The 26438-nt window shown below is 42.8% G+C and overlaps 1 protein-coding gene across 5 annotated transcripts in view; it reads right to left on the bottom strand.

The window, feature by feature from the left end:
- Gpatch2 (G-patch domain containing 2) overlaps window positions 1-26438 on the bottom strand; it is a 142869-nt gene that overhangs the window by 10990 nt on the left and 105441 nt on the right. For 2 of the 5 annotated variants that reach the window (XM_034513357.2, XM_034513358.2), the window contains one exon: window positions 20634-20704. The exons of 2 other annotated variants lie outside the window; for them this stretch is intronic. In XM_034513357.2, coding sequence (XP_034369248.1) covers window positions 20634-20704 — 71 coding nt within the window. Of the gene's footprint in view, window positions 1-20629; window positions 20705-22739; window positions 22853-26438 lie in introns of those variants that run through there. One more of the 5 variants, XR_013112957.1, reaches the window with a different exon arrangement.

Below are 26438 nucleotides of genomic sequence, written 5' to 3'. Positions count from 1 at the left end.
ACAGGGACTGAAGATCAAGGAGCAGAAATAATGTATTTACTTAAAGTACATGCTGGTTTACGCTTACACAGAGGTCATAGCATGAGATATGAAAGAATCCAAACTGAAAATAGCCCGATATTTCAGAAACATAAAATGTGATATAAATACAGTGGTATAATATTCTATATACGTATGTTTATGTTTAAATATAATGAGAAGCTTTGCTGAGCAAACGGTATACAGTTGAACAAATTACTCCAGACTACAATGAGTGAGTCACATAAGACAGCAGGCAGGAACAAACAGCACGAAACCTGCACGGTAGTCTAATAAGCAAGAGGATCTCTTAGTTTTCCCTCATACTTAGTTCATTGTTACAGACTAAACTTCTATTTAAAAAATTAGTGAATTAACAAATATATTTGCTTTGCTTTGCTCCCAAATGGTTACTGTCACACAAAACTATAATACAATTATTGGATTGGAGAGGGAAAAACTGCCTCATGATCTCAAGATAAATAAATGATTAGATCAATTTTATAAACCATATAAACATATTAATCATTGTAAGGAAACCAGAGAGACTTTGACTTTTGTACAAAGTGATTTCATCAAGAATTTACTAGTATGCACTATGAACTCAGCAGAGGCTTTTATACAGGTGGGGAAAATGCCAGGATTTGGGAGGGAGAGATGGAGACATGAAGAAAGAGGGGCAGGCAGAGCTTACCACTAGAATAATTAAAAGTCTATAAAAATCAACAAAATAATTAGCAGTGGTGGTGGCAAGGACAGCTCTGCTAACTTCTAGTAGAGATCACACACACACACACACACACACACACACACACACACACCCTGTAGGATTTCTTTCTCCAATGAAAAAAGTATACAATTGGGGTTGTTTTAAGCTATCGAATTCCAGTTCCCCTGGGACAATCCTACAGCTCTCAAGTATAAAGAGCAGAAGGAACAAGGAACAGCTCTTGTCTACAGAAAGGCACAGTGATGGTCTTGGAGGCCAAGCAGCTGGCCTTGGGGAGGCCAGGTTCAAGCTCACTTGCAAACTGAAGTTCTTCCAGTAGCGCCTGTCTGGCTTTTCCTCCGAAATCGCAATAACAGCAGCTTTATCCCAGTTAATGAATTCAATAAATTCCAACACTTCCATTTTCTATTCTCATGACAGTCATGAGTTTTCCTTTTTGTAAACAAACAAACAAAAAATCCCCCTTTTATCAGTTGTGCGAGCATGTGTGTACGTGCATGTTTGTGCCCATGTATAGAGACCAGAAATCCTTGTTGCTCACCTGGAGTCCACTGCCGCAGCCAGGGACTCATGAGTGTGTGTCAGCACATGATCACAGGCACGTGCTGCCAGGCCACGCTGTTGTGTCTAAATGGTTAAAGCCTGTCCTCATGCATTAAACCACTTTACTACCTGAGCCACTTTCCTGGCTCTGCTTTCACAGGTTTCATTCACTGGTATCTCTTTGCCAAAGCTTAGAATCAGGTTTACCTTCTCTAGAGCCTACACCAGAAAAACACAGCTACAGTGCAGGAATGCCTAAAAAAGAAAGGAAGAGACCGTTCTGAAATGAATGGTCTGAAAAAAATGGTGGAAATTGTTTTTATTATTATTTAGTATGTGTGCATGTGTGTGTCTGTGTGTGCCTGTGCATGTGTGTGAGGAACCAGCAGTCAGTGTCTGGTGTCCTTATCATTCCACTTTATTCTGTAGTCAGTCTCTTCATGAGCCTGGAGTTTACTGTTTCATCTAGACTAGGGGCAGTGAGTGAGGGGATCCTGTCTTCTTTTCCAGGTTCTGGGCTTAGAGCAGAGACATCATGCTCGACTTCCTCCCTGGGTGTTAGGAATATCAACTCAGTTCTCAACCATGGGCTGCAATCAGGTTACCTCTGACCATCCACCCTGACTACAGTACTGCTGGCTTCTACCCAACACTGTTCTTGAAATAGTTGTTCATAAGCCAAGTACTTACATGGGTTAACTTTGTCTTTAAAACTTCATTTTTCACACTATTCAAAATGTATTAGCAAGAACCACTTTAAAGATTGTGGCCAACAGACTTCAAGAATACTACCCTCTTCTAAAACTTCCGAGAATCTTTACAGAGAACACAGTGTCATCTTTATTCAACAATCCTGCCCACCCAGTACAGGCATGTGGGGAGATCTGGGCTGCTCCTCAGTAGGAACACAGGTAATTGAGGCTGGTCCCTCTTCTACCTCGTTTCACATGGGTGGTGGCGCAGCTACAACCAGCTTGGTCTGTTATTCATAGCTAATGTAAAACACAGCAGTTATGATTTTAATTTAAAGTCGATGAATGTCTCAAAGGCAGCCTTGTGTCTTAAGCCTACTTTGCACAGCACAAGGCTGAGAGCCAATTCCTTTTGGAAGAGGAGGGGAAGGCACTGGGACATTTTAAAGACAATACAATATCCTATAAACACATCTAAAGTTAAAAAATTACATTATCCTTTGGTAAGGCTCTGTCTAAAAAATGCCAGTGACTAGCGTGGTATGTCTGTGCCAGCTGCAGACCGTCAGGAAGAGAAGGAGATGTAGGGTAGCTCAAGGTTCTGCTCAGCATCCTCAAGTCATCCAGGAGCCAGGCATGAGTCTGTGCTGCAGTCTAGACAGCTACCATCCACGAAGACAAAGGAACAAGTCTGCTTGGATTTCTCTGATGAGAGCAACGGGAAACTACGCTTCTTACAAGGTAGTCACTAACCACAAGAAAACCAGAGTCCTGGGAGCCATTCCCTTCTGTTTTGTTGTTTAAATAAACTCTGTCTGACTGTCCCTACTGCCTACTGGCAACCAGCCTTTCAGATGGTCTGAATGTAGGAAAATGAACATCTTCTCATCTTGAGGGAAGAAAAAGTGATCAACAACAGCCACAAAACCATCCAAAACAAGAGTACGATGACAAAGCCCACGGAGAAGCACCTTGCTGGAGAGGACAGTGTGGCTTTGACAGGGGCTGACAGCACCGAGGCAGGCCACGTCAAACACAATAATACTACAGGCAAGAAAACAGGAACTTGTCTCTTCAATGCATGCATTTACGAAGAGCGGCTTTTTGAAGCACTAGGCCTTGCAAAAGCTGCCCCCTGGATACAATGTGTTCCCAAGGCCTGGGACAAGATACAGAGAGAAGACAAGCAGATGTGACCACGGCCCTAGCATTTGGCAAGAACGCTCACTGTCAGCTGGGACAATATCCGCCTGGACAGGGCATCAGCTGCACAGAAGTGAGCCGGGTCTGTGGTGTCACTGGAGGAGCGCCCGGGTGGCAGAGGGATGGACAGCACTGCAAACTGCAACCCTGTGAGGCCATCCCTCTCTAGACTCCCACATCCCTCCCTCCCCCTTACCCACTGTCAATATGTCTCCACAGATTACACTGAGCAGATGGGTGGGCTCAGCTCTGCTCCTTCTGGTCTCCATGCACACAAGTATGAGGAACTTTCAGGCAATATTTTAATAGGACAAGGACTCAAATCCTTGTTTTCAGTGTTTTCTTTGAAAGCGCCCTTGTCCTTGCCACCCTCCTTTGCCTCCCCATGTGTACTTGCATGGCTGTGTAGACATGCACTTGCATGTATAGTTCAGAAGTTGGTGTCCCCTCAATCATTCTCCACTAAGTCAGGCTCACTGGAGCTGCCAACTCAGCCTAGCTAGGCAGCTTGCTTTAGGCACCTCCTGTCTTCACCTCCCAAGAGCTGGGATTATAGACCTGGTTTATATGCGGGTGCCGAGGAGCCCAAGTTCTTGTCCTCATGATGGTGTACAAGCCCTTGATCTACTGAGCCCCTTCTATGTCAGTCCTTCTAGGACACAGAGACTTGCTAGTCTCCATTTGGAACTGTCAGTCTAGGCTCTGACGCCTTCTCTCTCTCAAACTTTATCACTTGCCTTCCCATTCAGCCTCATCCCACGGCAAGTCTCCATGCATGTGTTGGGTTTTAGGTCAGTGCCCTGAAGCAGGTGATGGGCTGCAGTGACAGGCCTCAGCTGTCCTTGGCATTATCATCTCACTGAGACTTCCCACATCTTAGTTCCCTCAGAAACAGGTCACTACCTGCACCCTCCCAGGTGTTCACATTCAGGACCCAAACCACGAGATTGCCAATACGGCTCTAAGATTCCAGCGGCAGCTTCTCCCATTGGAAACTCAGCAACCTACCTCTATTAACCCTGCATTCTGTTGTCCAGAGCTGTCCCTGGACATGGGCTATCCTGTCAGCACACAGCCCCTCTCAGCTGCTTCTGACAGGTCTGTCGGTTGGTTAGTGGGAGCCAGCTTACTGTGCTCACCATGGCCAAGCGCCTTCGGAACCAAGTGTGAAATGTCAATTCAACAGTTTCCCAGCAACCCTCTCAGCAACAGCTCCTATTTTCCCTGGGCCAGATCCTACCTGGTCTGATCCAGATAATCCACTGTTACCAGAACAGAGAGGGTTTCCCGACTAACGAGAGCAGAGGACTGAAACTGGCCACCTACAGCACACTGAGCTATGCATGGTGGCTCACATCTGCTCAGCGCTCAGTAGGCTGAGGCAAGAGCACTGCCATAAGTTAAAGGCCAGCTACACGGTGACTTCCAGATCAATCTGAGCTACAGTGAGACTGTCTCAAAAAACAGGCTCTATATAACATTTTAAATATCTCATATACACAGGGTTCTTTTATAGTACAATATGATGAGCAATAAAAGTTTGGACAAAATGCCCTCCAAGTATCCACACACCTTGTAGTCCAACAGTGACTGCTTTACTCTTGAGAGCATCGCCTGTTTAATGTCTTTTCAATAGACCCTAATGCATACAAACAAGAAAACCCGCACATGTGCAGGGTGTGAGGTTCTGAGAACTGTGGAGGCTGTTTTTATGTGCTGGCATTTCATGGGTATTTTCCTTCTTTTTATTACTGGATGTTTTTTGCAACAAGCCTCCATGAAGACATATGATACATACATGAAATACCAACCAACCAAACAAACAACAAACAAACAAACAAAACAACCCCCAATGGTATTAATAAATGCAAGTTGTTTGGGCAGAGGGTGAGTCTGTGTCAAAGGCTGGGACTAACTTCAGTCATGTGTCTATTGGCCTGTCCCTGTTTAGCTCCTATTTCACATTGCCTGCTCTATCTCTGAAGACGACCCTGGCTACCATGTTTGTCTGTGCTGGCAAAGGATGCTCAATAATCTTCAGCGTGCTACATCACTTCTCTTTGGCTTGGTTTCCATACATTTAGAAATTATGTCAACTAGTATGGATGTTAAATATTTTGGGAGAATATTCTTTAGCTATACCTATGTAAAATATGTGGCACAGATTACACACACAGTGACAGTTATTGCTTCTACTATACTACCATGCCAATTTTGCAGGTTAGAAGCCTCCTGTACAGGAAAGGTAAACAATTTATCCAGGTTCACACAGATAAGGGAAAATAAAGCATGCTGCCACACAATCCACCTGGAGGCATGCTCTGTGAGCTGGTCCTAAACGCAATGCACAAATATGTGATGCAGTAAATTATCACACATGCACACAATTGTATTAATATGCTATAAGGAAAGAATAAAAGTCATTTAAAATAACAATTATGTTGTTGTTTCCTGGTTAAGAGAAAGGATTGTTTTTTCTTTAGCATTTGGGTCTGTTTGCTTTACCTATATAATGGTGTATTAGAACAAAACACCCACTTTTATCTCAGACTTAAAAGCTTACAAGTCTTGGGGTCTGAATCCACTGGCATTCTCAGGTGAGCCCACAACCATGGGTTTTCTCTTGGTCATGATTCTATATCATAGACATGCCATACTTTCTGCTATGGTATATTCTGTGCATTATGGAAAGCCTGGCTTGGTGACGGATACCCGTGACAACTGGAGGTATTTGCACGGTGTCATGCCTCGAGCGTACCATCCACAATCTGGAAGAACATTCTTACTTTTGTTACATTGTTATGCTGTGTGACACTGGAAGCATCTACTGTAGTAGGGCGGGTACTCACTGGGGGGTCTGAAAGGTCACTGGTGAATACACTAACATCTGGAGAGAAGAGCTACCTGCACCTAGAGGCCCTACCACAAAAGTATGTATTCCATACCTGTCTGGTTCGTATAGAACCTCTGCTAGTCACCAAGGCTATGTGTCAGTGTTAACTTTAGAGCAGAACCAGCCTATTTACTACCCAAATTGCCCTCTCTGTTTCTGACCTACATCTGTCGTCTTGGAGAGCTGGTTCTCGGGGGTACAAAAGCCATTTTCCTTGTCTTTTAAGTGTTCTGATCCCACTTCCCTGCAGATTCTTTTCCTCTGTATCTACAGCGTGGCACGTCTGTCATTACACTTACCAGAGACGGCAGCTTCTGGTTGTTTTCAGATCAGAAGGGTCTGTCAGTTGACTGTGGAAACAACTCCAGGCCAACGACCATGTCTAACTCTCAGAACCTAACAAGCTGCTATCGTTGAAGTTAAACTTCTAGGAAGTTGTGCCCCCAACATTGCAATGAAACAACTATTTCTCCAACTATTATTTCAATTCACTGGAATGCATTTAATGTTTAACAAATCTTCATCATTTATTAGATGTTAACTAGAATGCGGAACAAGACAGGCTGCATTCTCCGAAGCCTCCTCTGTAATTTCCTTGCATGACTGGGCTGTGATACCCTGGCTTCAGACTGAGTTCAGCCTTGGTTTTGTGCCCTGTCCAATGACTGAGCCCACTCAGAGGAGTCACAGTCATGCTGCTGTGTAAAGTGCTTTCGCAGAATCAGTCAAAATGCACAGAGAAACAGGGCAGCCTTTTATCTCCATACTGACATACTGTTTGAGTAATGGGATAGAATGTCAGAAACTTGTGAAAATGTAACTAGATCTTTCCTTTGAATCTGTTAGTACTACTGTGGGAAAATGAACTTAACTGAATCTTGATTAAGTTGCTTACTAGTAAAAATCTCCTCGAATCAACTAACCCGCCACCTTTCTTACAGGGCCTTTTTAGGTTCCTGCCTTAGAAATAATTGCTCATTCTTTAGGGGAAAAAAAGTGTCTTCTACTTTAAGCTACAGTTATCAAGGCATGAGCTAATGTTCTGCATAGACTATATGCCATGAAGGCAGTGGGGACCACATCTGATTTACTGAAAAATATTTCCCTCAGCAAGTGTATCCTTGCTAATATCATATGCTTATAAAATAGTAATGGAATGAAATTTAACTAGGCACGCCCAGAGCTTACAAGAGTTTCCTCTTATAATCCATTTATACTTTTATTGATTCCAATTTCACTAACTGAAAGTCTTTCCTTACAGAAACAGAAACATACCAGGTTTCTTCGGTGAGCACCGTAGGCTATGGGGTGATAATGCCATGTGCTCACTTCAGCGGAGTTCTGAATGCACACTTACACCCTAACTCTACAGTGTTGCCATTTCTGAATAGTCCTGCATCTGAGTGTAGGGCTGTGGATGAAATGCTTTCAGTCCCTCCTTTCACAATGGCTTGGGTAAGTAAACTGACCCAGAGGCTGTCGATGGTAAAGCGTCTTCTAATTCAATGCAATCGAGATGCACGGAAAGCTAGTGCACGCCAGTTTACTCTCACGACTTGTTGTGACACTGATAGTTGTATCAAATTTCCCTTATGACTTCTCAAATCAGGTCTGTTACTCACAGTATTTAAAAGACTTATTTTCAGTGCTCATGAAGGAAAACACCATGCTACAAGAACCACTTCAAATACAAACCGTTTTTCTCTTTTCTCCTTTATATAGTACTTCTGGCAGACATACACAGCTGTATTTTTTTTTAATCTCAGATATTGCATGCTAGATGATCAGCTACCCAAAGAGCTGTAAATGTTTTCATGTTTTCAGACACACATAGCCAATTTTAATGGTCTTTAAGATGTTAATGTAGAAGACTAAGCAGGTTTCCATAAAATTAAGATGTAAGGTTTTAGGAAGCAAGCAGGTTAACTGCTAATGACAGTCCCCACCCCCAACCTCTCCTACTACAAACACCATGGAGGGACAGAACCTAGGGTCTCACACATTATAAGCACATGTTTACAACAGACCTGCATCCACAGCTTAAGATAACTGACTCCCCAGGGATGAGAAATATGATTTGGGGAACAAAAGACATCCAGTAATTAATTACCTACCACTGGCTTAGGAACACTATTCAACCCTTTCTCTTTTTCTTCGTATGGTATGTAATGGGGGATAACCAGAAGATCTGCTGCACAGGGCTAATTTAAAAGCATGGACAATTCAAATACATCATCAACACTTAGTCTTTCAGACACCATGAGAAGTTGGGTGTGATGGCACATGCCTACACTCCTAGCACTCAGGGGCGGATGATACAGGGTCTCAGTCTGCACTGCTCAGGAAGACCCTACCTTAAAAAAAAAATGGAAAGGAAACATTTTGTCAGTTCCGTAGTATTCATTCGTCCATCCTTCCCAGTTTGTAAAGTGGTTAGGACTGCAAGCCCAAAGAGCCAAGGAGCCAAGTTCAATTCTTGCTTCTTTGTTGTTTTAGGCAATGCTCAACACTGTGGCATCCAGCTTTCCTTCTCTGGAAAACGGAGAGGACAGTAAAGCAAATCTCATCAAGCTGGTGTGAGGATTAATGTCAGTGTAGTGTGCCTTTTGGTGTGTAGTCAGTAAGCCCCTATGATGAGAATGTGCATGTAATAAGAACGCTATATATGGTGTTGGCATATTGTAAGGTACCTAAAAATGCAAAGAACTTAAGGGTGTAGAGGGAAGTCTGGACAGAGTTGCTTCCTGGCTGTATGTATCAATAAAGTAAAGATATATTAAAATTAAGTATTTGGAGGGCTGGAGAGATGACGGTTCAGTGCTTAGAAGTGTGCGCTGCTCCTGCAGAGGACCCAAGTCTGGTTTCCAGCACCCACATCAGGCAGCTCACAGCCACTCACAACTTTAGCCCCAGTGAATGTAGCACTTCTGGCTTCTACAGGCACCTGCATCCCTGTGCACAGCGCCTCCCTCCACAGGCATATGCAGCTAAATGCACAGCACCCTCCCTTTATAGATTTAAAAGACATACACACGTGCAAAACAATAAAATGGAATGCTTGAAAGAGGCACAAGAAGGGCTGAGGGATCATAGTGGAGAACTGTCAGCATGAGGCAGACAGAAACGGACAAGAGTCTGACATGAGTGTAGGCAGAAACGGACAAGAGTCTGACATGAGTGTAATTACCAGAGAGAATGAGCTGGCTTCAGATTTACCTAAGTATATGAAGTATACCAGACAGCCTGAGAGTAAGACCAGGAAAGCACTGGAAAGGCAGGTTGGGGAATCTGTCCATGTGTCTTCCCAAGAGAGGGAGGTCAGAACATGGGAGGGTGATATCCTGAACAAACTGAATGGAAATGGGGTAGGGAGGGGTGTAATGCAGACTGGGAGGATGGCTGGACTTTGAAAAAATTCTCCTTGTAAATATTTGATTGTGGAACCTTACATACATCATTTTATGCTATTATAAGATAAAATAGTAGTTTATTTTTACTTATTTTCAACATAGAAAAGTGTATATTCCCAGTGAAATATTTATTATGTGTACAATAAACAGAAAAGAGAAAAAATAAAAATAAAGAGAAAGAAACCTGTCTTCATGATTATTTTTACTGTAAGTCATAATGGCGGTGTGGTTTTGAGACAGCTGGTTGGTATTCTCATATTAAAAAAATACTTCCATGCCCTTGAGATGGAATATCTTCAATGCTGTTCAAAGACAAATATATTAAAACTGACAAAGGAAAGCTCACAGAACAATGTTCTGAATTTGAGCTAGAACTATCAGTATGAAGCAGACATTCAACCAGGAACAAATGAAAAGAGAACTCCTAATTGGTTTCCAGAAAAGACCCAGAAACAAAAGAATGCCCTGGCATTCCATACAGAAAATGCAAAGCTTGTGGTCAAGGAAGACTCCGGAGTCAATGGTGTCACTTGCCTCAAGTAGGACTACTCAGTGACCATTAGGATAACACCTGATGGACAGAAACACACTACTGTCTCTAAAACAAAAATCCAGCTCTGCAAACTGAAAGGAAGGGCCAGAACCAAGCCTTCATCAGGCTTCTCTACATCATCCACACCTCACGGTATTCAAGTGGTCAGAGAAGAGGAATTCTTAAAAGAAGTAATCCCAGATGGACAAAACCAAAACAAACCGCAAGAACTGTCACCATTTTGCATTGCTCATGGACGAGTGGCAGTGAGCACAACAGCCAAACCATCACCAAGAGCTGAATGAATGACAACACACACGTGTCCCTTTGTCAACAGGATGCCGCAAAGGAGGAACCTGAGGACTGGCTTACTAGATCTAAATGACAGTTACATGGGCAGAGAGGACCAGTGGGGAAACAAGGCAGGCTGTCCCAGGTCCGGCAGGGCCATTCACGTGACTATCACCTGACTCCTTTTGTTTACTTACCAGGTTCATGCCAAAAGGCAGGAAACCAAAATAACTGAGCTCTTTCCAAAACCTTGTCAGCTTTGGGTCCAATCTGATGTCTTCAACAACAACAACAACAAATTTAAGAAAACAGGTAATATATGGAAGGAGAATTTGTTAAGTGTAAGGGAATTAAAGGCATTAAAGAATAAAATCAGCTGAAAAATGTGTGAATTCGATGTATATTCACACGTGCTAATGAGTTACTTTCCTGTTAAAGTCAACTGATGATGTCACTATGACTTTGTCAGAAGCTGCCAAGTAATTTGATCAGTAAACAAACTAACCTGAACACCAAGCAAGTGCAAATGACCAACACATGGCCAACACAACAAATGACCAATGTGTTCAACATCTTCAGCCATCAGAAAGATGCAACAGAATCTTTACTGAACCCCCAGCTTACTTCAGTCAGAATGGCTGTCAGGAAGAAACACATGGCAGCCAACGCTGGTGAGGATGGCAGAGAAGACCCTGGTACAATACTGGTGGAAATAGACATTAGCATAAATTCCTCAAACAACTAAACTAAACATAGATGATACTACTCCTGGGAGCATACACAAAGGAGTACAAGCTATCATATCTGTGTCATCACACTGTATATATGTATACAGTTATGTCTATATGTATACATACATATGCACGCATGCATGCACACGAGCACTCCAAGTGTGAACAGCACAATCTAGTCCCATATGTAGAAGCTATATTTTAAAAAGACAGGAAAGTAGGTGCAAGACCATTTGGAAGGAGTAGGGCAGGCAGCAAGAGGCTTAAGGTTTAGAGTGGCGAAAGGTACTTGGGGTGAATAGTTTGAGAAACACATGTACAGAAATGTCCCAAGAAAACCCAGGGTTTATAAACCAAGCACATGCTGATAAAGAAAGCCTGTGTTTTAGAAGTGAACTGGCATACTCAAGGTGTATATGTCTAGCAGACAGGATTTGCGGTTGGTGAGAAGAGACATGGGATGAACATGTGCACGCACACTTACTAATGAATTACTGTGACTGTTAAGGTACATGTGACAATGTGCTAGCATCTCCTTTCTGCCATCCTCGCCAGCATTTGCGGCCACCTGTCTTCTTCCTCACAGCCATTTTGACTGGAGGAGGAGGGAATCAGTGAAGTTTTGATTTACATGTTTCTGGTGGCAAAAGATGTCGAACATGTTTTCGCATGCTGCCCATTTGTACTTCTGTAAGTGCATTTTCTGTTTGATTCCTTAGCCCTCGAACACACTGACACTTATCTAAGAGAGCCAGAGCTAGCTGACTAGCAGATATGAGCTTCCACTTTTCTTCTATAAACATTTTTCATGACAACACACTGAAAGCACTTCCCCCCCCACACACACCATTTTATCTTCTGGTCCTTACGTTTACAAGTTTGCAAATATGGAATCAGTATAGCCACTAACAGGCTCAGAGAAACAGATCGCACATAATTTTTAAGGACTAAATTTGAAATTCAACTAATCTATCTGTGAGGCTTGCCTGTGTCTTCTAGTTTAGGAGCCTGCCCATACTATATAACCTGCTTTAAAAAAAAATTACAAAAATCTTTATCTGAGGTTTATTGTCCTTAGGAAGGAGAATGAGTAGTTTTCAGTCTATCTTTCTAATTAGTAATTTAAGCATATGTTCAGCATTTAACTCTAAATGTTTGCCTTTTCCCCAAGCTCTAATACAGCTGTCCAAGATTTGAATGCCAGAAAACATTTAAATATCAACATCTGTTGAATTATGTTAATTTAGTGTAATATAATTGTAGGCATGAGTTGGAATTGAGCAGAAATATATGAAATAAACAAAGGTAAATTCCCATCTGTAGCCTGGTATACAAACGAAATCAATATGAAATAACAAAAGTGTTTATTCCCAAAGAGAAAAGGTAAGGGAAAAAAAGAAAGTACTGGATATAAAAAAAAAATGGATTAAAAAGCAAACCAAACATGTATGTAAAACTATGTAAAAAAAGTTTCATATTACTTTTAAATTTATTTTGTATTTATCTAATAATTGAAAAATGGTTGAAGTAATAAGTGCTTAAAATTTGAATTTTTATATGTTAAGTAAAATATTTCAATTATAGATACATGGGCATTAGATTTTATACTGATGGATAATTCCTGTTCCATTGTGATCCAGTTGATCTGATTTCGATTCTGCACACATAAAACACTATGGCAGACTGCAGGGATTTTCAACGTGGTAGATGAATTTAGCAGGAGGGAATACTGAAATGAATTTGTCTACATGCTGAACTTCTCTAGACAGTTAACTGACACAGGCTTTCATGCAGACTTACGTTTATTCTGGGGTAGGACAGATATAAACTATCAAGCAGCCATATTCCCAGCGACTCTAAAGAATTTGGGCTGGTGCTTGTCTGGGGAAGTATTTTGGCATAGGAGCACACTGAATCAGCATCCCCAAATGCTCTGTCAGGAAGTGACAACTCAGGCTGCAGGAGTGACACAGCCTTGTGATGTGGCTCTGCAGATGCACCTTAATCATTTCCTTGGGGACCCATCTCTGGGAGCTAAAGGTTAGATCTGTGTCGGTGGTCACTTAATCACTGGGCCAATTTGGAGAGTGCCAACTGTGAGACAGACACCTGTCCTTAAGGAGACGAACTTCACACCAGGAATTTCTTTCCGTTAAGGGTTGCCGGAACAGCTCACACATGCTAACAATTTTCCATCATTAGTGACCACAGCCACATCCAAAAGCCATCCTTGGGGACAGTGCCAGGGCACGTCTAGGCATCTGAAAACATCTAATTCATCTGTGGGAGAAAGGGGTTACTACGTGATCAGAGCTACACTGAGAGGAAGTGCATTTTTAGAGTTTTATTTACTATACAAGGACACAGAATATTTCCAGGTGGTAAGCTTGCTCATTCTCTGTGGGTCCCTCAGATCCAACCAAAACCGCAACAGTTCAACATTCAAATTGGCTAATTTATTTGGTATAATCATAACTTAAAATAACCCTCTCCAGTCATTCATTTAAAATCTTGGCAAGGAAGGTTAGAATTTCAGGATGCCAAAGGACAGGAGCCATGAGCACTGGCAATTTGTGCACAGTGTGGTTTTATAAAATACAGTAATTTGGTCGTAGAGTGTAGAATGGGAAAATTAAACCACTTAAAAGCCATTTTATGTCGCATATGTGGGAAGCTCCCAATTATTCTGCTCTAACTATCTCTAGCCCTCGAAGTTATTCAAATGCTCTTTTTAATTAGGACACATATATAATTAAATGTATTCCAATTAAACAAATATGGAATGCATACATTCTAATTAAAGTGAACATGTGACTATTTTCTATTCGTTTGGCCATGCACACATAAGAATGAATGGAAATCACTGAGAGGGTTTTCCCTCTGAAGGGCTGAGCAAACCTGTTTACAACAAATATGGCCTTCCCCTAGTTTTCAATTTGGGAAGAAAGGTTATACAGGACAATAACATTTTAAAGTCATCATTTAAAGGTGGTCCCAAGTCACTCTCTGGACATATAAAATGTCAACTAGCCAACTAGCATAACTTGTTTTAAAAATACAGCGTTAAATAGTCACAACTCCAGTGTGACAAGGACAGGTCTGTTTAAAATGCTAAATATTCTAAGAGGACACAGGGAGAGCACCATTGGCTTTGCTGATGATGGAATGTTTGTGGATGTTCCTATGAAAGGCAATGTTACACACACACACACACACATGCACACACACGTGCACATGCACAGCCCTCACACTCAGTCCCACATCCTCACGTAGTCTCTCACTAGCAGACACACACACACACAGACGTGCACACGCACAGCCCTCACACTCAGTCCCACATCCTCATGTAGTCTCTCACTAGCAGACACACACACACACACGTGTGCACACTCACAGCCCTCACACGCAGTCCCACATCCTCACGTAGTTGCTCACTAGCAGACACACACATACACACACACACACACACACACGTGTGCACACACACAGCCCTCACACGCAGTCCCACATCCTCACGTAGTCGCTCACTAGCAGACACACACACACACACGTGTGCACACGCACAGCCCTCACACGCAGTCCCACATCCTCACGTAGTTGCTCACTAGCAGACACACACACACACGTGCACACGCACAGCCCTCACACTCAGTCCCACATCCTCACGTAGTCTCTCACTAGCAGACACACACACACACACACACACACACACACACGCACACGCACAGCCCTCACACTCAGTCCCACATCCTCACGTAGTCTCTCACTAGCAGACACACACACACACACACACACACACACACACACACACACACGTGCACACGCACAGCCCTCACACTCAGTCCCACATCCTCACGTAGTCTCTCACTAGCAGACACACACACACACACACGTGCACACGCACAGCCCTCACACTCAGTCCCACATCCTCACGTAGTTGCTCACTAGCAGACACACACACACACACACACATGCACGCACAGCCCTCACACTCAGTCCCACATCCTCACGTAGTTGCTCACTAGCAGACACACACACACACACACACACACACACACGTGCACACGCACAGCCCTCACACGCAGTCCCACATCCTCACGTAGTCGCTCACTAGCAGACACACACACACACACACACGTGCACACGCACAGCTCTCACACTCAGTCCCACATCCTCACGTAGTCGCTCACTAGCAGACACACACACACACACACGTGCACATGCACAGCCCTCACACGCAGTCCCACATCCTCACGTAGTCGCTCACTAGCAGACACACACACACACACACACACACACACGTGCACACGCACAGCCCTCACACGCAGTCCCACATCCTCACGTAGTCGCTCACTAGCAGACACACACACACACACACACACACACACACACACACGTGCACACGCACAGCCCTCACACGCAGTCCCACATCCTCACGTAGTCGCTCACTAGCAGTCCTCCTCCCATTTATTAACAGCTGCTTACAGCTGTAGTCGTTAATACTTTCATTTATTTTTGGCAAAGCTACAATATGACAAATAGTTTTGTATCTGTTGCAAATTAGGTGTCCTTTCTAAAGGACAAATGGCAGCACGGGGAAGATGGAGCACACTGCATCCTCGAACATCTTTGGTGCTTTAGAAGATCAAATAAAGAGCAGCTGTAATTCTGTTCCATCTGTGGCAACACAGTAGCAGGCGTCATCATGTGGAAGGAGTGAGGCCTAGGTGGTGCAGACAGGAGGCTCTTCTTACTTTGATGGGAGTGACAGACATGAGGAAATGTAGGAAATGGGAGTATAGGACGGGGGTCTACTGTTTCTCAGATGAAATCTACTGTCTTCTATTTTTAATGCAGTTTTATTTTAACCTCCCAACTGGGCAAGAGGATAGCACTGAATCATTCCCTCTATTTTATTATGAATACATCATGTAAGGGATTAGAGCACATAGTATATAAGGGGCATGAAATCATGTAACGTGAACTAAATGAACATGTACTTTAGGAATAAAGTGAAAAGATATTATGGAGATTTACAGATTAAATACTATCAGCAATAAAAGATTTTTACTTTCAAATAATATGTCAATGTATTAGATAGCTTTTTCTAGGTGCTTCTTATGAGTACATGCCAAACCCAAACTTAGTAAGAAAGAGGGGAAAATCCCATCTCACTACAAAAGACTCCAGGGCTGAAGGGAGACATCTAAAAGTGGGAGTAACCAAGCTGAGTCGCCACAGGCTCTCAGGCTGGTACATGGGTTCTCAAGGCACAAGACACCAGTCATCAGTGTAAAGCTCCAGGATGACACTTGACTGAGGCTCAGGCATCCCCGCATGCCTCTGGAAGTGGCTTTCAATCTGGGAGAGTGACACAGAAAACTGATACTACACACAAGTTTTTACAGAATCGGGAACATATTTAACTGTAACATTAAATAAGTGATGACATGGGGAAAGACGACTAGTTTTTAAAGAAGCAAACCCGAAAGGGACATGCTGAAATAAAGATGGTAACACAGAGGGCATTTCTCCACTGGCCTTCTGATTCCTGCAGAAGGTTCTAGGAGCAGAGACATTCTTAGATGAGGATGAACTATCCTCTGAAAACAGGACAAGTTCTGAACTTTGACCCGACTGAACCACGTCCTGGACTTACAATAGCCTGGGGGGCTGCCTCTTAGGATCCCTCAGCTGTGCCTCCAGTGTGGGACAGCAGGGACACCATTTGTCTCAGACATCTTTCCTGAGCCTGGGGGATCAGCTCAAAATGAGTGCTGCTTCTTTTGTGTCTTGCTGTCCATTCATAAGCAATAAACTGCTTCATATAGTGTTGTGAACACGTTGTCTCACTGGTCACTGATAAGGAGGTACCCAGGCCAGAGTTACATGCTCTGGAATAGGCTGAGCACAGACACTTTCTGAGTTCCCAAGAGATCCAGCCACTTGCTGAGATCCCATCTCAGAACAACAGCAGAACAAACCCTTTGTGCAATGCTCAAGGATTTAGTTCTGTTTTCACTTCAATAGGCACATGACTCAACAAATGTCATGTCTGTTACTTATTAAAATCTAAAAGTGATAAGAAGTTCTAAAAGTAATATTTAAATGTGCTTCTATTCAACTGTTTTGAAAGCTTCATTTTCTTGAGTTTTTACTTACATCTTGAAAGATCCTGAGGTACATAAAACTAATCAAGTGGTTCAAAATACTCATTAAACATTAGACAAAATCCAAGACAATACAACTAAGGGAAGATTCATGATAGGGAACGGACAGAAACACCAAGCCAATGCTAGAATGAACAGAACACAAAGCTCCAGTGCAGCAGGAAAGCACACTGAATCTGAGCACAGCGCTCAGCTGGAGACCACTGCACCCAGGCGCTCTGCCCCAGGCTGGCCTGGGCAGCACAAGTATGACTGTCTCCAGGACAACTTCAGCCCTCTGCTCCAAGGACAACCCAGGTCCTATGTCATCATGAGTGACAAGAGTCAGTGAGAGAAGCACACAGAGGAGCACGGGGTTGTGGGGGGGGGGAGCGGGGGGAGTGAGCTACAACCACTGGAGGGCAGAATCCAGAGAAACTCGTCAAATGAACACTGCAGGGAGATGCTGGGAGGAACACTTCCTCAGCCACCACTGGGACACAATGTGGCAGGGTGCTCTGAGAAACATCAGGAAGCAACAAACTGACAGGCACATTAGAAGAACACCATCAATGACACTGATGATCAGCCAATCTATGATTTCATTACAGTAGGTACTAATGCGGCCTGTTGCTCTTTGATTACTGGCCACTGGGATATGGCAGGATGATACATTATGACAAGCACTGCTGCTCTAAGTAAGCAGGGCAGAAACACCTGAAGCACTGAAGGAAGGTAAGAAACCCAGAAGTCCAGCACCTTGAGGAGTATGAACACAGGACAGCTCATAGAACATAGCCTGAATCTCCTTGTAGAAATAACTGAAGCCAGGGTGGTGCTTCATGCCTCAAGTCCCACGATTAGAGATGCAGAGGTACAGGGGACATTGTGAGTTTGAGGTCACCATGCACTACAGTGTGGGGCCCTCTCAAAGGGAGACAGTGAGGAGCTAAAACTGTTAGGATGTGGTGTGTTTAAATGAGATCTTACAATTCTGTTTTTCAATTCAGATTTTCAATTCTGTTAGGCACAGCCCCTTCTCATTCTGGGAGAGGACAATGCTGCCATACCCAGCAACATAAAGAGCACAGAATAGGAATGTGAGTGAGGCGAACGGAGACGCAGGAGCCTCAAGCAGAGATGCAGAAGCTTCGCACAGAGTGTCCTTAGGAGCACTGGTAAATATGTGAGTAAAACTCTCTACAAAGATTCCTAACATTTCCCCAAGGTGCCCGGGCCCAAACTGCAACTTCACAGCACTTGGCTGTGTGTTCAGAGCATCTCTGAACAATGCCCACTTTAGAGTGTGCTGCAGTCCAACAATTCAGCACTTCTGCCTTGACTCACACCTGTGAATTTATGCTTCTGTACTTGCTTGGGATGCTTTGGGAGTAAATGGTCCCATAATGCAATGACTCACTCGATACATTACAGTTCTGTTCTCTAACCTTTATGTTTTTCCCCAAGTTGAAAAAGGCAAGTGCAGTCACTCAACCAAAAGGGTTAAGAAAAGTCAAGATAATATTAAAATACTATGAAAGAAAATGGGCTTCAGGAGAGGAATGCAGAATACTATGTATGAATTGGAAGGTGAAGGATTTTCACGTTGCATTTAACAAAGATCGAGAACAAAATTGAAGCTTCAATCTTTGCTCATATTTACTTTCACTTTTCCACATTGCCCTGCACCTACACAGCCTGTGGCATTAATGATCAGAAGATCCAGCACAGCCACTAGTCAAGACAAAGAATAAATATGAGACGATGCTCAGGAAGAGCTGTCTGGAGACACGAATGTGGAAAGTTAGCACAAAATCATTTGAAGATTGGGTTATGATATTAAGAAAATTGTCCACCAGTGCACCAAGAAGTCAGTTTGTGTTGTATTTACTCCTGTTGTGCAGATAAGACAATTGGGTATTTCTAACATAGACATGTCATGTATGTATGTATGTATGTATGTATGTGAGAAAGAGAGACAATGGGACTCGGGAGAGGGGAGAGGATGGCCCTAATCATAGAGAACTAAGGGTTCTCCAATACGCAAATAATGGATGGAAGGAATGCAGTTACCCCAAAATGGAAGATGGTGGGTGGACACGAAAACCCTGAGGTGGATCAGTCCCAGGAGAGCTGAGCAGCATGAGAGAAGCAGGAGGGTCTGCAGAGATGCAACCTCCAAGATTTAACAACCTGTTTCTTTCCCAGAGAGTGCAAACAAAATAGTGCCATAGAGCACAAATATGAAAGGGTTAGGGGGAGGCCACGGGCTTCTCCCTCCTTCCCATGCCTCCCCTCGTATTTTATTTATTAGTGGTGCTGGGGATGGGCACCAGGGCTCTCCTATACAGACATGCTCTACTGATGGGTTGAACACCACACCCCTCTAGGCACTCTCAAATCAAGCCTTTTTATTTCGTTTTTGCCATCCTCACAGGGTGTGGGAAGAGCCGTTTTCAGGTCTGATGGAAGTCTCACTTCCACTATTCTTCCACAAACTGAGCTTTACGTTTCTGAGAAATACTTACTAAGCTCAAGGTATGACCGTTAATTTTGTCTCAGCCAATCAGTTTTTACTTTTTACTGGAATACAAAGACTGAAGGAGAGAACCCTTCCCAGCTACTGAGGCCAACTGTGGGGTTCCTGCTGGGGATTATTATAAAAAGCCAGTCCTCTCTGTCTTGACCCTTGCACTAGCTCCTTCTCTGTTGTGAAACACCCCAGCAAAAAACAACCTGAGAAGAAGAGATTTATTTAGATAACAAGTCCAGGTTACAGCCCATCAGTATTGATAAATCAAGGCAGTAGGAACCTGAAGCAACTGGTAATGTCATATCCACAGTCAGGAGCAGAGAAGAATGCACTAATTAATACATGCACGCTTGTGATTGATTCCTTTTCTTCTTTTTCATAAAGGTGAGGGAGTTGCTATTGTCTACTTTCAGTTAATTGTCTACAATCAACATAATCAAGACAATCACCATGCCCACAGATGACAACTTCCTTCCCAAGTGCCTTTAGAGTGTGCTAAGTTGATCTGGCAGTCATTCTGATCAATATTCAGTCAAGAAAAATAGACTTTTTGTTATCTAAGTAAAAATGCAGAAGCACCAGATGCCAACTTGAAAACATACTGTCAAAAGTAAACTGCAAAAAAATCCTCTGCATTAGAAAAGAAGATAAAACAGGCAACTTATATACCTTAAGATTAAAACAAACCTAAATGCATTTTTGGAAAAACAACAACAACAACAACAAAACTATCTCCTTACATTTCATCAGCTGTCAAAACAATTTAACCAAAACCAAAATGGCATCTTTTTAGTCATCACTGGGAACTCTGACATGGGTTCTGATAAACACTACATAACTCACAAGGTGTCATGGTTGTACAGAATGGCACTGAGCCCTTGAGAACACAGACTATCCTGGATGCTTACCTGCTGGCTGTTTTTACGGAGCAGCTTTTCTTGTGTCCTCTTTCCCCTCGGTTATCTCTGAGAAGCTGATGCTATACAAAGTGTCAAGACAAAGTGTAAAAACAGAAATATTTCCATTACATTATTTTGCAATGAGGAAAACTGTTTGTAATTGAAGGGACACTGGCATGCCCAGGCACATAACTCTCTTGCCACTCTCTTTGCTAATGATGTCAGTGTCACTATGCAGAAATGCTAGGGAGGGGTGGCAAGCCAGGGGGCAACCTGTCCTTGACAGCTGACTGATCTCTTACAGGAAGAAGCTCCAAGACTAGGGCTTAGGTGTGTCCCCTACGTCTATAGTCACAATGACAAAACCCTCTGCTGTCTAAGGCTTTGATTGTTAGGCTGAGCTGCCATAGTTTTGAGGCTGATATGAAAGAGCTGATACTGTCTCTTATGTACCTAAGCCTGCCATATCAGAAAATACACCAAAAGTGGCCTCTAAAAATACTACTGGCTTGCTTGTATGTATGTATGTATGTATGTATGTATGTATGTATGTATGTATGTATATATGTGTGTGTATGTATATATACACCTTCCAAATGCCTAGCCACCCATGTCCCTTTGTATTTGTTTTACTTTAATTAACTAGAAATAAAATGTTGAAAACACTCAGCCAGTACTTTCACTATGTCACTCAAAGCTTAACTTACTTTTATAATAATGACTATGACGAGGCAAGGCTAAGCTCAAATGCGAAGCATATCAGAAGTCAGCCTGAACAATGCAGGAGGTTTTACAGGGACTGACACATGACAGCATGTTCTCCAACAAACCCTAAAGCCATCTGTTTCAGTGACAGTGTCATTGCATACAAACTGCACCCTCAGACAGAGTCCGTTCTCCACTTTTATAAGGTGTAGTCTCTACCTGTAAGACAGGAACCTGTGACACTCAACTGTGGAGAGAATGTGGTCTGAGCTCTGCAGGTGTGACAATGGGCACAGCTAAGGAACTTGGCTGTCAGTTTGCACAGGCTGAGAGAGTCAGGAACTTCTGATGAATGGTAGCTATTCTGAACAGTTCCACACCACTACTGAGAACTGAGTGCTAACTTGGCCACTTTATCTAGACAGCCCAGACCTTCATTCTGTCCCTAGTTTCCAAGGATGTCTAGCTACTAAAGCTCTTCTGAAGGATCTAGTTACTTCTACCCAGATCGTCACATCACTATCCTAGTCCAGACCACCGTGTTCTCACTCCACAGCCTCCTCCATGGTCTCCCTGTCTGAGGCCTTGTTCTAATCCACTGCCATTCTGGGCTGCAGTCAATGTGAGCTTTCCTAAATGAATTTCATTTTATTACATGTAAAATAAAAAATAAAATAAAATTCAAAGTCTTGTGTAAGGCTACCATGGCCCTTCATGATTTGATCACCTCTCCACGTGAGTAAGCTGCTGTGTTCCCTCCTACCCATGGTCTAATCTCCTTAATTCCTCAGATCCCAGCCATACTGAACTTTCCTTTTGGGGGCTGGACAGTGCCTTTGCTCACAGCGGCTCTTGACTTTAGTTTTTCAATTTATCTGCATCTCCAGGACTTAAACTACTCTGGAACATTTTCAGTGCTCAATAAATATTTGTTGAATGAGTGAAGAAATGAATGAATAAATGAAGCAATAAAATGGGGCATGAGATTTGGTGTATGACATGCAGCTGAAGCCATAGCTCATTATTGCTATTATAGAAAACAGTGACCATTTATCTTAAGTCCATTAATCTGAAAGTGTTTCAATTTAGAAATACTTTATACCACGAACATTATATTGGTTCTGAAAATATGAAAAAAATTGATTGCTTTGGCATTTCTAAGTCTAGTGACTTTAAGTCTCTATATAAACCAACATTTGTAAGGCAGATAACTCAAGGTGAAATGATAAAGTCCCCTCTGTTATCTTAAGATTCATGGCAGTTAACTCTCTTCTCATTGTAAGATCAAACTTACTGGAACTATTTTCCTGGAGATGGTATTAAAACAGTTCAAATACTTAAAAAGTTCAGTAAGAAAAAGTTTGACAACTTAGATTTGAAATTGCAACCATGGTGACAGGCTGTACCAACCTGGTCTGGGAGGTTTTCAGCCCACTGTCTGGATGAACACAAAGGAGATGATACTGACTCTGAACTTGGCTCTACCTCTTCTGAGTAGATCCATATAAGAATGTGTTCTTATCCTAAAATTCATGGTTTTGATGGGTATAGCATAAAAAAGACAAATATTGCAATAATGCAATTAATACATAAACTCCATCATGAAATTATCTCAGTTTACCAATAAAAACCACAAATCAAAGTCAATGATAAATTTTGAATGAGGTTCAGATGAAAAAGGTTTGGATGCCTGAGCCATGAGCAAGTTATTGCATGAAGCTCAGTGTTTGGAGAACACTGAGAAGGCCTGGATACATGCTGTGTCTAAGAACACACAGCAAGCTGCAAGCTCATGGTGACAGCAGCTGCAGCTGTACTGTGGGGCTTCTATCAGTGTCACACATAAGGTCACTTAGGGGTTCTGACTCAGTGTCATCCTGGTTAAGAACAGAGGTTACCTTCAGGCCTTCAGACTAGGGGGGCTTAAGCCAAATGAAGCTATCCCTTCTTAGTCATGTGCAGGCATCCATTAGAAAATGGCTTGCATGAAGACAGCACCAAGTCAACATGCAAAATCATGGCACACTAGCTCAGAGCTGATGGAGCCAACCAGGAAGAAAAGCTTATAGCTCATGGCTGTCATGTGTACAGAATGGGAATAAGGAATTTCTGAGCTATAGTTAAGTCTCATCAAAAGGAAGAGGCATACTCCTTTTTTACTGCTGCTACAAGACAAAGTATGCCTGGTCAAAAGCACCTCTGCTGACACATCTCTCTCTCTCAGGAATCCCTGAATATCTGAAAAGCCATTTCAAGTCTCTGCAGACTTGGTCCTTCAGTGTCTTCAACATTGGAGAGAGAATGGAGTAATATCTAAACCATAAGTGACTCGAGATGTCAAGTTGTAAGATGTCCAAGGAGAAAAGTCTTAGAAACTAAACTCTTGTACTCACCAGAAATATATACACACATGCAGAGACATAGGCACACACACACACACACACACACACACACACACACACACACACACACAAACACACACACAGATAGAGAGAGAAAACATAGATGTCCCTTCTTTCTTTCACCTCAGTGGTCTTCCAGGATGGTGTTTATCTGTCTATATAGCTACCAATAGTCATTACCTTCATGTGCAGACCATCAGTGTCTGAGTGGAAAAAGGATGCTCCTTTTTACAAATACCTTTGCCTGTAAGAGTAGTGAGCATGTGACAGATAATAGATGTGGTGGCTATTCCTGGTTGTCAACTTGACTATATCAGGAATAACTACAATCCAGAATTGGAGGGCACACTGTGATCCAGATCTTGAGGGTAGAAGACACAAGTTTCTGACATGGATCTTGACATGGACAATGAGGCATAGTGGTCATGAAAAGCTCAGGCTCAGGCAAGGTAGTACACACTTTAAATCCCAGGAGACTGAGGCAAGGAGATCTCTGAGTTCAAGGTAAGCATGGGACAAAGCAAGTTCCAGATCCAGGCATGGTTGTGCACACCTTTATATGGGCTACACCTTCTGCTGGAGGCCTACATAAGGACATTAGAAGAAGGAAGATTAACTCTTCTTCAACTGCTTGCACTTACTTGCTAGCACATCTGTTGTAACCTACTTCTACAGAAGACCAGCAGGAACACCCAGCCTCGTGGGACTGAACAACTACTAGACTCTTGGACTTCCCATTCACAGATGCCCACTGTTGGGTTAGTTGGACTACAGACTGTAAGTCATCACAATAAATTCCCTTACTATATAGAAGACACTCTCTAAATTCTATGACTCTAGAGAACCCTAATACAACAGATGACAGGGAAGTTGCGTCTAAGTGTGACAGAAGCATAAGCATGGCACACAAATGCAAATGAGACAGCTCACAAAGGAACAGAATGGAAAGCTGGAGAAAGGAATGAGGGGAGGATTTTAAGGGAATGAACTCAATACTGTCATTACTCTATGTTGCTACACTAGAATAAGAAAAAAGGTGACAAGTCATTCATTCAACACAGTAAGAATCTTATAATTCTGTTTACTGTACTAGTTAGGTCTCTGTTGAATTCAAGAATGATTGTGCTTTACAGTGTAAATGCTATGCATGTGCCTATTGCTACCAAGCTCACCAGTCCTCCCTGTGCAGGTCCCATAACTGTCTCTTCAGTACCCAGAGCTGTGTTTCCCATGCCTCGGCAGTTACTGGCAGACACACACTGGGGAAACAGTCTCCAGGTGCCGACCTATTCAGAGGACACTGTCCTGCTACCCTGCAGCACTTGTACTGTGAACACAACGTTGTTTTAGTGTGTGTCCTTTTGAATTCAATGCTTTTGTACTTCTGTGGCCTCAGGGATAGTGTCTACCACTGTTACACTCAAGAGGGATGTGATAGGCTGGTAAAGAAAAGGCATTCCTGTTACGACAAGCCTTGTGAGGCAGGAGCTACAGTGTCACTGTCAAACCTTAATGAGTCAAAGGCTTGATGTCTGAAACAGAATCTCTCTCTTTCTCTCTCTTTCTCTCTCTCTCTCTCTCTCTCTCTCTCTCTCTCTCTCTCTCTCACACACACACACACACACACACACACACACACACACCCCAAGGTCACAAACTGACTGATGAAGACCTTGAAACCAAAAGTCTGGAAGAAAGTAGGTCTGTACTTCCTCTACGAACACTGGTCAGTATTAACAAACTTAGTGTTTGAGTCTACATACAGAACCTAATACTGCAAAGGAAAACATTACCTACGTTTACTAATTAATAACTTACTGAGTCAAGACAAAAAATGGGGAATGCATACTGAACTTTAAGCAAAAAAGGCAAACTAAAAATTGGCCAAAAAGTGAGAAAGAATGGGTACCTTTCTCTCTAGAAGCTAGCAGTGCCAGATGCACTCACTCTCTCCTGGTGTAGAGCTGAGCTCATGGCCTCTGAAGGCTCTCATGCCAGATAAACTCTCCTCTCCCAGCCCCAGCCCCTTAGGGTCCTGTGGACTTTCAGACAGTGGTTTCCTTATGGATCACATGATTAAACATAACTCTATCACTCAAAAGAGGAGAACCCCCTCACAAGGAGTCAAACACTAAACTGTACATTTTAAATCTTACCACAATCTAACACTAAATAACACAGGCATTTTTTAAGGAGATAATTAATACACTCACTTACTCATCTGTAAAGACAATGGAAATGAATATCCAGTTCTTGCCAGCCCAACTACTCACTGCACTGGCAGGTACATCAAACAGCTAGCTTAAACCACCCACCGAAATATGTCAAATCTTAGAAGAAACTACTGCCTTCTCTTCAGCTCAACGACACAACCTGTGCTACCTATCTTAACATGGTTTTAATTTACCTGTTGACTTGGATTTCTGAGGCAATTTCTCCTGCCAACCAGGCCAGCCTCATGGGCTACATGGATGAGAACGCTGAACTCCTAATCCTTGAATCTTAATGTCCCAAGCACTAGATTACACAGGCATGCACAACCATACCCAGTATTTCCTAGTAAAGTCCTACACAGTGGTTACCTGTGTGACTCAGGACAGTGGCAGTAGGAGGAACCTCAGATGCATGCTGAGGTCAGAATTAAGCCCCAGCACAATTGACTCCTTTTAAAATAAGCTGCTCTCTCTATGCTCACTTACTATCCCAA

Source organism: Arvicanthis niloticus, chromosome 10, assembly GCF_011762505.2.
Source record: "Arvicanthis niloticus isolate mArvNil1 chromosome 10, mArvNil1.pat.X, whole genome shotgun sequence".
NCBI lineage: Eukaryota > Metazoa > Chordata > Mammalia > Rodentia > Muridae > Arvicanthis > Arvicanthis niloticus.
The sequence above is the reverse complement of the archived record's forward strand: the minus strand, read 5'-3'. Positions and strand labels throughout refer to the sequence as shown.